This window comes from Phocoena sinus, chromosome 21, assembly GCF_008692025.1.
Source record: "Phocoena sinus isolate mPhoSin1 chromosome 21, mPhoSin1.pri, whole genome shotgun sequence".
NCBI lineage: Eukaryota > Metazoa > Chordata > Mammalia > Artiodactyla > Phocoenidae > Phocoena > Phocoena sinus.
Window position 1 is genome coordinate 34,242,906 of NC_045783.1, and position 13,431 is coordinate 34,256,336.

The 13,431-nt window shown below is 44.1% G+C and overlaps 1 protein-coding gene across 9 annotated transcripts in view; it reads right to left on the minus strand.

Moving 5' to 3' along the window:
• Window positions 1-13,431, minus strand: part of INTS10 (integrator complex subunit 10) — a 36,950-nt gene that overhangs the window by 1,963 nt on the left and 21,556 nt on the right. For 4 of the 9 annotated variants that reach the window (XM_032618321.1, XM_032618322.1, XM_032618325.1 and 1 more), the window contains 6 exons: window positions 13,060-13,212; window positions 10,283-10,391; window positions 5,712-5,791; window positions 4,165-4,327; window positions 3,231-3,324; window positions 497-574 (listed from right to left, as the gene is read on the minus strand). In XM_032618321.1, the coding sequence (XP_032474212.1) occupies window positions 497-574; window positions 3,231-3,324; window positions 4,165-4,327; window positions 5,712-5,791; window positions 10,283-10,391; window positions 13,060-13,212 (677 nt within the window). Of the gene's footprint in view, window positions 1-496; window positions 575-3,230; window positions 3,325-4,128; window positions 4,328-5,711; window positions 5,792-10,282; window positions 10,392-13,059; window positions 13,213-13,431 lie in introns of all 9 variants that reach the window. The other 5 variants (XM_032618323.1, XM_032618329.1, XM_032618324.1 and 2 more) reach the window with 2 other exon arrangements.

The following is a 13,431-nucleotide window of genomic DNA, read 5'->3' on the forward strand; positions in this document are numbered from 1 at the left end:
TCTAGCCTACCAAATATTTTCAATCCGGACAGGTAAGGTCAGAAAAAACAGTACCAGTGGCAGGAAGACACTGTGCTTATGCCCATTTAGACCAAGACCTCAACACTAATACAAAAATCTGAGAATAAAAATTTACTTAGAATAAGTTTCAGCATCCTTAAATATTTAGGACCGAATGCCTTATGTTTTACCAAGAGAGAATCATAATTTAGTGCCTAATCTAATGTGTACTTAGTCTTACACAGTTTTATATAACGTTCACTTATTTCCAGATCCATAATGATTTTTAAATTGAACACAAAAACACTGGCAACTTATGGAAAAAAATAAGAAATGTTACAATATTACAACCAGATGGTTTGCCAAGGAATGCAGAACAAATTAAAAAATTAAATAAAGCATGAAAAAGAGCACTGAGGAACAAAGAGCTGAAAACCATGGGCAGTAAAACATGTCGACAAACAGTACACTATGAGCAGGTGTGTCCACTTGGTACCTGTCAGCAGTCTGTATGCTGGGCTGAAGCACAGGTAAGAATTCCTGCTGCAGTAACCCCATGGGAGGGCTAGAAGGCCTTTAAAAAACAGCAAACAGCGGCATTCAAACACCCACACCGACTCAGCCTGCACTTAAAAACAACACTCCAGAGAAAACGCATGAGACGGGGGGCAGGCTGCACAGAACCGCCAGCCTCAGGCCTCGAGCAGCTGTTTTGGGAGGACAGAGGCTACCAGCCCCCCCGCTGCACGGCTGTGGCCCACATGGGTCCACAGGCCTCTCGGCTGCCAGTCCCCGGCTCAGCCCGCTGAGATCTGGCATGAAAAGCAAGAGCCAGGGGAGAGGACGGGGAGGTGCCATGGAACGGCCGTGGAGAGAATCTCAAATCCAGCGCCTTTGCTCTCCACGCTTGCCACGTCCATGCCGATCCCAGAAAGACACCCGTGACTTTTTAGAACCATCTTTGATGGGACTGAAGCCCCAGACTGAAGAGGCCCTTTCAAGAGGACTGGAGAGGCTGGCAATGTTTTTGATAAAGAAAGGTTGAGTTTAAATTTCAAAAAGTATTGAGAAAAGGAACAGATGGGGGAAAACAAGAGTCTGGGCCATGGCTTTGTGGGATTCTGTAACAACAGAAATGAGTACATTAGCCGGGTGATCACCTCTGAGAACGTCATCACGCACCCAGTTCGGGGCACACACAGGACATGGGTTTCTGTGTCACCCAGGGTACTGCAAGCATCAGCACAGAAGCATTTCTCTACTTCAAAATACATGAGAGCAGCAAGTGTAGGTAAGAATCAGAGCTCGTCCCTCCTGCCAGTCAGGCCCCCGTGACCTCGGCGCTGGTACCGTACCTGCTGCAGCCCAGACGCCACAACCAGGACAGACTCACAGCCTCACCTGGGGGAAGGCTGGACTCTGCTCCCTGCATCTCTGCGCTCGGCTGGAGGGCCCCCCAAAAGGTCCACAATGGCTTCAGACAATTTGTTTGCGACCCAAAGGGAAAAGGAATGTGACAGTTTTACTCAAGATCCCGACCATACCTCAACTGTCTCAGGCGGCCCGCTTCTCCACGGTAGCTTCTCATCAGAAATTTGGAAGGCAGGTTTCAAATGAACCCTGGGACTCACAGTCAGCTCACTAAGCAACAGCCCCTAGTCCTGCTTCCAAACCGACGGAGGAGCAGGTTTCCGAAGAGACTTAATGGTCTTCTACAGGGAGTTAGAAGAAATTAAGGGTTTCTTTAACTAAGGACACCGTCTGCGTGTCCAACAGCCCTCGCCTTCACTACTCGTCCGAGGGCTTGTCTGCATGTTCCCGTGTCACTGGGCAGCTCATTAAAACTGGCTGGAGAAGACAGTTCAGTAGAATGAAGTCTGAGACTCAACCACTGATCTTCTGACAGCCTCTTCTCTCACATTCACAGCTAAGCATTATCTAGTGTGAGGATTATTAAACTCAGGTTTAATCTAAGTAAACAGAGTTGATTCTATTGAGGTTGTCTCCGTATTATGACAATTTGTATGGTGAGCATTAATGGGAATTAAAGAAAAAGCTATTAAAGGTATGTTTGTGTCCAGCCTCAAAACCTGCAAATTACAACGTAAAAGGGGTTACCTAGGCTTCCGTGTCAAAAAGCCATCTTTACTCTCAAGCATGGTGAAGAATATTTTGAATCATGCAATTATTTTCCCCACGTTCTAGGGGAGCTACCAGAGTGAGAAGATGAGCGTGTCTGGTCCCCTTGCCTGAGCCAGCTAACGTATAAAGGTCTTGCGCTTTCATGTCAAATGCTCAGAATCTTTAGTAACGTTTGCAAGGTGAAGGACAAGCACCCCACCTTCCCATTCCTGACAGGACACCGTGCTGCCTGGATGCCCCAGCCCCGAGGCTACGGGAGTCCAGAGGGACACTTCTTACTTCCCTCTCTACGACACTCCCCAAAGACAGCACGAGATGCGGATTTTGGCTTCGCACTGAAAACTCGTCCCTTTCACAAGCGAGGGAAAAAGGAGACTCTGTCAGCCTCAGCAACACTTTCTTCTCACTCGGGGTTCGGTCTCCTGCAGTGACTCTGATCCTGACCCACACACGCTGAACGTGCAGGACGCAGAGGAGGAGGTATGGACATCACACTACGCGAGGCGTCTGCAGCACAGAGGATGTACTGTCCAAACTGCAATGAGGACTGAAGGGCAGAAGCAAGGGCATTTAAAAATCATAAATGGTCACTGATTTCATCCAGGAGTGGGGAGTGCCAAGACCAAGCCCCACCCTGCTGAGCGGGCAGGTGCTCAGCAGGGCTTCAGTCAACACTGAGGCCCAAGTACAGTGTGGAAGTTAGGTCTGCAGTTTTTCCCAGTCCAGCTCAACTTTAGTTAAGCATGGCTTTTCTTAATTAAAAGCACCCTACTTCTAATCAGAAATTATAGGATCAGTCTGTAAGTTTTGGAACAGAAAAGATACCATGAGTAAGACTTTTGTCTAGTGAAGTAAGTGTCAAAAGTGACAGAACTACCCCAATTTAAACAATGTTCTATCAGAAATGTAGTTAAGGAAATGCCAAGTCTTTCAAAAGGATTCCCGGAATCAAATCTACTCTCCAAAACAGAGACCAGGTTTGTATTCCTTTCTAATGACTGTGTGCAAGCCACGGCCATTTACAAACGTTTCCCAAGAGCACACGAAGGCGGGCGCTCAGCACAGAGGGCAGGAGGCGGTGCCCTTACTTGATCAGCATCCCTTGATTGGGCAGGAGTTCCAGATGGATCTTCCCACCTTCCTGAGTTCTCAGGTAGGCGAACTCCTCCAGCATGTCGATATCTGAGGCCAGATTCAGGGAACCACGTGAGAAAGCATGGAGCCCTGCTCTCCTGGAGGAGCAGACAGGCTCGCAGCCACTGAGAGACCTGCCCACGGCGACCGCACCAACAACCCAGCGCTGCCTGAGTCCAGACCCAGAGGTTCCTCTGCCAGCCCAACGCCCTCACAAAGAGAAACATGTTTCTCAGGTAGCTGACTGAGCAGAGCCTATAGGGTCCCAAGAGCAGAATCTTTTGTTTTCTTAGTAAGAAAGAGGCGGTAGAGGTGCTATACACACCGCCCCCCTCCCCCTGGCCCAAAGGTTAAGAAATGCTGCTCTAGGTACCTGGAGAGGGATGTCAGACGCCTTGCAACTCAAAAATAATGTATTAAGAGAAGCAGACCTTTCCCTAACCAACAGTATGAAATACAATGCTCCCCCTCACGAAAGCCAGTGCTGGGTGGAGGAGATTCTCTCTCGGGTGCCCCACGGGCCACCAGCTGCTGTTGTAACCCCAGACCCCAGGGACCCCGTTCCCAGAGGAAGGCCAACAGAGAGTCACAGTCTACGGCCCCAGCAGTCACTCTGGGCCTGCAGGGAGCCTGCAGGCTCTTATTTCAGGCACCCTGGGTACCTTCCTAAGAAGCCACTTGAAGTGGAAAATGCAACACGGTTGTCCATGTTCCTGATTCCTCTTTGAAGCCATTCATGACTTTCACAAAACCAGCTGCCACAATCCCATTTTAAGTCACCATTCCTTCTCCTTTCCCCCCAAATCACCAAAACCATTATTTCTACCCCAAATGGTTCGTTCATTTTTGTACCAAGCATTTCTTCTGCTCAAACAAGAAAAAGGATACTTGTAACATAATTGAAAAAATTCTCATATTGGAAGTTTCCTTGCTGGCAAATCTTATTGACGGCTTTCAAGAAAAGGGTCTCTCCCCGCGGCCACTCCTGCTGAAGCAGCACGATGACGTGCCCCAGCGCCATGTCGTCTCTGCTGTCCGTGAAGGCTCTCAGCTGCAGGACAGAGGGGAGGGAGTCACGGGGTGACCTCACACATGCCCGATACCACCTCCCCCAAAAAACACTGTTGCAGGGAAGTGCGTGACTACGGTCACTAGTCAGAAGGGACAGCAGAAGTCAAGCCTGCCTGGCAAATGTCACCGCTGCCGGCGAGGAGGGGCCCCACCACAGAACCCGGCTCCCGGGCACCCTCATGAGCATCCTGGCGGGAGCAGGGTGGGCCCAAGGCTCTGAACGCGGGGATGAGGGTGCGAGGAAGGTGAGCGGTCTGGGCAACAGAGAATTTGGGGACTTCTTTTAAGGGGCCGGGGGGGGGGAATGGAGGGCGGGCAAGAGGCCCCCTTAGACAGAGGGGTCTGAGGAGACCGTGGGACTGGGGAGAAAGGCCGGCGGGAGCCACGGGAAGGAGGACGCAGGGGTGTGAAGTGAGAAGCTGTCAAAGGGCTTCTGGTTCTAAACCGGCAGCTGTGCCTGAAGTCACTTCAAATTGTTTCTGCCGCCTCAATGCTCAGATCAAGAGTCAGGTTTGGGGTATAATTGCTTTACAATGGTGTGTTAGTTTCTGCTTTATAACAAAGTGAATCAGTTATACATATACATATGTTCCCATATCTCTTCCCTCTTGCGTCTCCCTCCCTCCCACCCTCCCAATAAAGATGTTAAAAAAAAAAAAGGGGGGGCGGGGATAGGACGAGATGAATAACCTAAATGTCCAGCACCAGGAGAAAGATTAAATACGTTGTGGTACACATCAATAAAGTGGACACAGCCATTCAAAAAAAAAAAAAAAAAGAGTCAGGTTTGGGAATTACCGCCCTGAAGGGGAGACCCGACACTGCTGCCCGCTGCTCATGAGCCTTCGTAGACAATTCAGCCTGTCCACCCCAGGCCTCCACTCCCCACAGCCCGGTCCTTAGGCTTTCCTGACTCTGCTGGGCCTCTGCACGTGCCCAGCCTCATGCCCTATCCCTGTGATAATGAACTCACATCCCTCCATAAGCCCAACAGCACTTGTGCTCCCTTCTTCTGTAGCTAATATATCCTGACTCGTAGGCTAATTCATAAAATATTTACTGGACACTACCACAGGCAAGGTTATTTGTGTATCCACCCCACTATTACCTGTAAATTATCTGCCCCACTGTTACCCATAAACCTCTCGAGGATGGGGATTATTTCCTACTCATCTTTGCCTAGTGCAGTCGATATTTAATAAATATTTGTTAATTCCTTGCCCATGTGCTTTCCTCACTACACCAACCTGTTTTCAAAGGACTAAACTAACATTTGTGCCTAAGGCTCTCAATTCAAGTCATTCCAGATCATCAGAACAATCTTGCAAATTAATTTCCTTTACACTAATCAATGTGAAGCTTACCTTAAAACAAGCTAACATTAAATGCAGGCAATAGGGCATGATAGCCTTGCTGGTACAAGGCAGAAGCTTCAGATCTGAACCTAAGAAAAGTCCACAATATATTTGTTAGTAGCAAAGAAAAGAGCTTTGAGAAGCAAATGTTTAAAGTGCTTTCCTTAAAAGGAAAAGGATAAGCAACAATCACATGGTCTCAACACAGTTAAACCACAATTACATTTAGTGAAGGTGAAACTGGTTTTTCAATCGTCTCTGGATTTCATTGCTCAATCTAAATTTCTAAAGTTGCTTAAATACTTATTATTATGAATCATTTCAAATACATAGAAAATAAAAGAGATTATTACAAATAGCAGAGTGCTCACCACTCAGCTGTATAAAATGCTGACATCTGCTTTAGTTTTAGATTTTAATATAAAGCATCGCAAGCTCACTTCTCTTCTGATGCCACTCCTGCCTCCCTCCTGAGAGAAGACTGCTATTCTGAACGGGGGTTCATCATTCCTGTGCACACTGCCTGCTTTTAACAAAGGAATCTATATTCACGCACTGCAGAGAAACGTTTCGTGTGTTTTCAGTCTACTATATAAATGGTGTCATAGCGTACGTATCTTTCTGTAGATTGTTTTTGGTACTAATATCTGTGGCTCTAGCTCATTGGTTTTCTGTGTTACGTAGTGTTCTGTTGGTTACACTGACCACACCTGATTTATCCATTCTTTTATGGTAAACACTGAGTATTCCAATTTTTCACTATTACCAACAATGCTGAAATAAACATTCTTATATATATTTTCTTGTGCACTTGTGGAAAAAACTTTAAGCAATGGTTGTTTTTCAAACCAAGACCAAAGTCCTTTCCTTTATGCTGTGTGCTCTTTCTATCCTAAATCCTCTGTACCCCAGAGGCAAGAAGTAGCAAGAAATAAATATGCTTTTCACGTGGCAACCCTGTGCACACACATACACATGTTCATACAGCTGGCTTCTGAGCAACACAGGTCTGAAATGCACGGGTCCACTTATACATGGATTTTCCAGTATATACAGTGTCTGCATGTTCATCTTACAGATCTCTAAATGAACTAACTGTGGGGAAAAGTTTGTATTGGATTAGAGATCACAACATGTGGAATCAAAAGAATTGCGGTCTGAGCCCTGATTTTATCCAGACTGTTCCAGCTTCCTGCCCTAGGCTGAGTCACTGGTCAGTTCCTGTTTTTGAGGCAGAGAGCAGTACCCAGATTTTCGACCGTTGTGGGGAGGGGTGGGTCTGAGCCCCTGGGTTAAACTCCTGCATTGTTCAAGGGTCAACTGCGTGTCTAAAACAAAAGGTTCATGAAATAAAATTTACCCTTTTTAGTGGAGATACATTCATTTTAATAATACTGTTACAGTCTATCTCATTAAAAAAGAGAATTTCTATGGGAAATTCATGACCCAGTAGGTGAGGGCCCAAGTTTGGAGATCACTGATCTAAAGTCTATACTTGGAAGGGGCACATAACCAGGTAGTGAGATATGCAACTTGGTACTGCTAAACTGCTCTCCAAAGTGACCATATGAATCTATGCGCCTTCCAGAAGCACGTGGGCGATGCGTATCTTCACGTCCTGATGGTCAATACGGCCACCCTTTACTCTCTGCATCCTGATGTAAAATGATAGCTTATTGTTTTAATCTGAATTTCCTGTATTAATAATAGGTGGAGAATCTTTCCAAGTAGTTTTTGGCCATTTGGCTTCTGTGAATCTGTTGTTCATATTTTTTGCCTATTTTTCTGTGGGGGGTTGGTTATTTGTTTCTTATAGGAGCTCTTTCGAAATTCTGGATACTAATTTTTTGTTGAATATATAAGTATATAAATATATAAATTGTGCTGGACAATTTTCTTATAGTCTATAGCTTTTCACTTTGATCATAATATCTTTTGTCGGTATTTTGATTTTAACGTGATCAAATCTTTGTAGCCTAAATCCTTCTCTAACTAGAAAGCAACAAAGATCGTCTTCTGTATTTTCTTGTTTAAAAGTTTTAGTTAATATTTAAATCTTAAAATTTAAAGGATTCTTTTGTCGTATGAAGGAGGAATCTCTTTTCTGTCGTTCTTGTATTTGGATCATCAACTGTAACAGCGCCCCTTACAGAATAAATTCATTCTTCCTCCCCTGAGCTGTAATGCTACCAGTTTCTTCGTTCTCTATTCTGTTCCTGGGGTCAATCTCTACGCCAATGCTACACTTTAAAATTAGTCTTGATGTCCGCTAGGTCAAGTCTTACCCACCTGATCTGTTTCTGTTCCACAGACATATTAATTTTTGAAGGGGTCTGGGCTATGTCTAGTTTTTTCAACCTTTTGTTGTGGAAAATCCCAAACATATAAAAAGTAAACAGAATAGTATAATGCACTCCCAATAAGTATCAAAACTGTCATGCTTTTGTCTTCTAGAAAGCTTTTAGTGTCCTAAGGAACCTACTACCAGTCTCAAAGAAATTTTCTTCTAAAAAAATGTTATCATTTAGCTTCTCCATTTAGTCTCTCTGCTCCAGCTCAAATTAATTTTTGGGAAAAATGTGAGGTAGGAGGTGAGGATCTTTTTTTCCTCTACATGAAGATCCCTTTGTTCCAGCACCATTTCTTGAAAAGGCTTTCCTTTCTCCATTGAATTACTTTGGCGTCTTCATGGAAAATCATTTGACCATACTTATGTGGGTCCATTTCTGGATTCTCCAATCTTGTGCCAATACTGTCTGGATAACTGTAGCTTTATATTAAACCCTGCTATCAGGTAGGGTCACTTGTCATTTTGTTAGTCTTTTTCAAAACTGTTGTAGTATTTCCATATAAATTTTAGAATCAGTTTGTCAACTTCTGTTAAAAAAAAAAAGTCTGCTGGGATTTTGACTGGGATGGCATTGAATCTATAGAGACATTTGGGGAGAACTGGTATCCTAACAATATTGAGTCTTCTAACCTACAAACATGATTTTGCACATCTTTCATTAAATTTATCCCTAAATATTTTATGGGGTTTGATATTATTCTATTTGGAGATTCCTTGACTTTTCTACGTAGCCAAATATGTAGCTGTGAATAAAAACGGTTCTTTTTCAACCTTTCTTTTTCTTGCTTATTGTGTTTGCTAGAATCTCCAGGATGTTGAATTGAGGTGCTGACAGCAGACACCCCTGTACTGATGCTGGTCTTGGGGAAAGCATTCAATATTTCATAGTTAAGAATGATGCTGAGGAAGTTTCCTCCAATCTCTAGTTTACTAAGATTTTTAAAAAATCATGAATAATAAATGCAGACATAATTGAATTCTGTCTGCATCTATTAAGATAATCTTATGATTTTTCTCCTTTAATCTGCTAATGTGGTGAACTGCAGTTCACCTGAACTGGTTTTCCTGTGTTAAACCACCTTTGCATTTCTGGTATACTTGGCCATTATGTATTATCTTTCTTATATATTGCTGTATTTGCTTATATTTTGTTAAGAATTTTGGCATCTAAGATCATGATAGACACTGGCCTTTAATGTTCTTCTCTTGTTTGGTTTTGCTATCAGGGTTATGTTTGTCTTAAAAACTGAATTGGTAAGTGTTCCCTCTTTCTCTATTTTCTCCAAAAGTGTGTACAGGATTGGAGTTATTTCTTACTAAATGCTTGACAAGATTCACAGTGAAGCCAAATGGGCCTGGAGTTTTCTTTGTGGGAAAGTTTTTGACAACAAAATTTAATTTCTTTGATAGATATAAAACATTCAGATTTTCTGTTTCATTTTGTGTCTGTTTTGGTAAGTTGTGTTTTTCAAGGAATTCTTTCCATTTCACCTAAATTGTTAAATTTATTGGCATAAAGTTATTCACAACCTATTCTCTTACTGTCCTTCTGGTTTCAGCACGATCTGGAGTGACATTCCCTCTTCCATTCCTGATATTGGTTATTTGTATTTACTACCTTCCTGGTTAATCTTGTTAGGGGTTCATCAATTTCACTATTTTTTTTTCAGAAAACCGACTTTTTGCTTTATTAATTTCCTCTGTTTTTTTTTCTATTTCATTAGTTTCTGCTCTTGTCTTTATTATTCCCCATTTTCTACTTGGCTTGGGTTTGACAGATTATCTTTTTCCAACTTCTAAGATGGAACTTAGATCATGACAGAGGGGCTCTCTTCCTTTCCTATGAAGCATCACAGCTCAATTTACGTAGTTTTTCAACAATGAGCAACTTGAGGTAAAGCTCAAAACAGCCTGAGAGACAAGCTAAGAGATCCTTCTCAACTAAGTATTACAAGATTTCCTAGAATTGGTAAAGATAGGAAAAGGAGCTCACTGATATTCTTCAAAGAGCCAACAAACTCAGGAACTGATGACAGCTTTGGAAGAAGGACAGATGTATGGCTGCTTATGAAATCAGAGCCACGAAAAGCTTGGCGAGCACTTCGCTTCTCATACAATTTGTCAAGCTCTGCAGATCACATGGTATTATGTTGTCAGGAATTACAAAAAATTCCCAGCCTTAGGTCCTAAAGCTATTTCTATAAAATAAAAATAAAATTTGTCACTGTACCTTTTCTAAACTTGGGCTTTATTTTTGAGGGTTCTTCCTGTGACTTGCCTCCGTCCTGGATGGGGAGGACCATGTAGCACATCAAATCAAGGACTTTTTCACACGTCATCTAGAGAAGACAAGACCAGAAGGAACTAACTGAAAGTTTCTGACTGAAACCAAATCTACGTAACTAAAACCTATGCAGCACAAGTGGGGCCACCTGTGCACAGAGCTCGGGAGCATGGCCCCAGGACGCCACGTGACCAGTACTGTCTGCTTGACACCGTGTAGAAAAATAACTGAGATCAAATCCATGTACTAGACCATTCAGGGAACACTAACTCATTCTTCACTGTTAAAAAACAAAAGAACAAAACCTAAAAATTAATCAAGTATTAACTAAACTACCAAAGTGTATCACAGCACAGTGGAATCCAAAAGAAGTATGTCCCTATCTTAAGGACATTTACTAACTCACTGAATAGAAAAATTAACAAAATGGGACACATGGTGGCGGACTAAAATGTTATGTTTAGAGCATAATTTAAAACTAAGTAGAAACACCCACAGACTAAACTAGCAGGAAAAATTTCAGGCAGGGAGGTGATCTAAGCCTTAAAGGGGGGCAGGATCTGAAATATGGAAAACAGAAAAATGGGTTTTCAAAGGAGGAGAGAAAGACGACGTGGGGAAGGCTTTCTACTGGTTTTGGCAATTCCCTTGAGGGGAAGGAGGGCGTGGTTTAGGAAACAGACATGAAACTGGACCAGTGACGTGCTGCTGGATGAGAGGCGGCCCCAGGTGCCCACGGAGCAGGGGGTCTCAAGCCACAGAGAGCAGGGCATCACCTTCTGTCCACCCATCAAATTCCAGCAGTAACAGTCAGAATCGGCTGAGGGAGCATTTCCTGTGTGTCAGGCACAACCCCCTACTACCCCCATTTTACAGATAACGAAGTGGAATCTTCCCAACCTTTTTCATGTCTTGGCACTTCCAGAAAATAGTATTTGTAAGGCTGCTCAGAGCTGGCAGCAAATGATCCGGGGCTTAGCTGCCCAAGCCACAGCTAACTGCCTGGGGCTGAGGGGTCGGTATCCTGGCACATCCAGAATCACCCATGGCCACAGGGTCGTGAAGCTCCAGCTTTGAGAGGTTGGCAGCTGGGGAGTTAAGAACTCGAACCCTGGAGTTAGACAGGTCACAGCGCTAGTGAGTAGTGAGACCGGGAGTTAACTCAGAATCACATGGCGCCACCCTTCCTTCAATACCCACCTTCTTTCCCCGAGGGTGTGGGCCCGGGCGAAACCACCCTTCCCTGAATGACTGCTGTGCACAGGTCTGAGGCAAACTGCTAGTACTGGATTTTTAACTGTCTTACATAAACACCTGCACTTCTCTCTCCAACTCAGATGTCCTTGAACACAGGGATCCCACCCTGGGGCACCCAGGAAGTCAACACCTCGATGAAATGGAATGATGACAGCAATGTTGTAGAGAGCTGACCATAAGTTATAGGGTTGGAAAAATGGTTACAGGCAACAAACTCAGTTAAAAGCCGTGGGTTAGGGTGGTGGCAGTGGAAATAAAAGGCACTATGCCAAAAGCACTGGTGCCCCATCCTGGAAGAGACAAAAGGACCAGCTTGAGTAAGAGTCTCTGTGATTTGACAGGTGGTGTCTAAGGTCCAGAGAACTAAGCAAATGCACATCTGGACATGCTGAGTCCCAGCCAAAGACAGGCAGTCAGAGACTCAGGAATCGGGTAAGGTAGAAACCAAAGATGAAAGGCTAAGAGCGACCCGCACGGAGGTGGTAACAGGAGCCCTCAGAGAGAATGAGTCTGCGTAGCTTAATCGAATCTACCAGTTTATCGTACGTTCCCTCGTACAATGCAGAACAGCAGTACCGTGCACGGCTGTCTAATTCCACACGACACATGTGTATCTGTGTGCACAACCAGGTGGTCTCTTAAGTTCGCAAAAGGAATCAACTGAAACTTAGAATTAGGCACCTGACCACGTAGGTGATGGTAGAAAAGCATTTCAATTTTAAATGCACATACTTCACATACTTATTAACTTTTCCTTTCTAAAATTCATCACGGCAAATTGTAAATCATATTTCAAAGTTCAAGTGAAAAAATTTAATTTAGCGTTTTTAATCACAAAGTAATCAACTTAATCTCTATAGAGAGACAAGAAGAAATCCGAGTTGGTGTGTTAAGGTGTGACCTGAATCTATCCAGTAACTGTGCGTATAAAGCTGCGCTGGTCACGCTCACCGCATGCAGGTGTTTACTGCGGACCGAAGCTGTGCGGCCACCATGCAAGGAGGGTCTCACGGCATGGAGAAGGCAGGTCTGTTCATACAGCTGCTCCTGCAACACCCCTAAGAGGTGTCACCACCACGTAAAAAGAGAACCTGAGGTTCAGATATGCTATTGTGAATCTCCATCTCCCACTGGGTGAAGGCCTCTTCTGTCCAAGTACAAGAGGACTGACTCACTCTAAAGGGATTCCAGGCAAGAAAGTAAAAATCATCCTCAGACAAATGGAATAATGAGCGGGAAATGTGAAAAGTATGGAAGCCTAACTTGAGGGAAGCTATAGAAAGGAGGAAATTAAACAGCATCACTAACCTTTTCACCAGCAGATGAGATAATAAAATCTAGGAAGAAAGAGCAAGCTTCAAGTAAACATGCACTGAATTAAAAAGCCACTCTGGGAAAAAAAAAAAGAAAGCCCCAAGGTTACCGAGTGCGCCTGCACGTCCCCATGCCAGGCACCCAGTACTCACTCTGTACTCCCCCAAGGCAAAGTGGCAGGTTGCCAGCTGGATGAGCGCCCTCTGATGCTCCAAGGTCCCCTGTCCCGAGATCTGTGGCTGAGGAAGCGGTCCCTGGAGAGCTGCCAAGTGGTGCAGGCTGGCTATGGCCTTTTTATATTGACCCTTAGAAAGTCACAGCAAGGAGGGAAACACAGTGCCATTAAAGAATCTCCAGAGCTAATTATGCCCCTAGCAAGCAACCACAAATCAGGCACCTGTGCTTAATCATTTGAGGAGGAAATGGGCACAGCTACAGAATCAAACAAACTTAGCTAAAGCTACGTGGAGGATCTGTAGGGGGACTTCATAAATACAAAGATTTTTCTTTCTAGTCTTAATTCT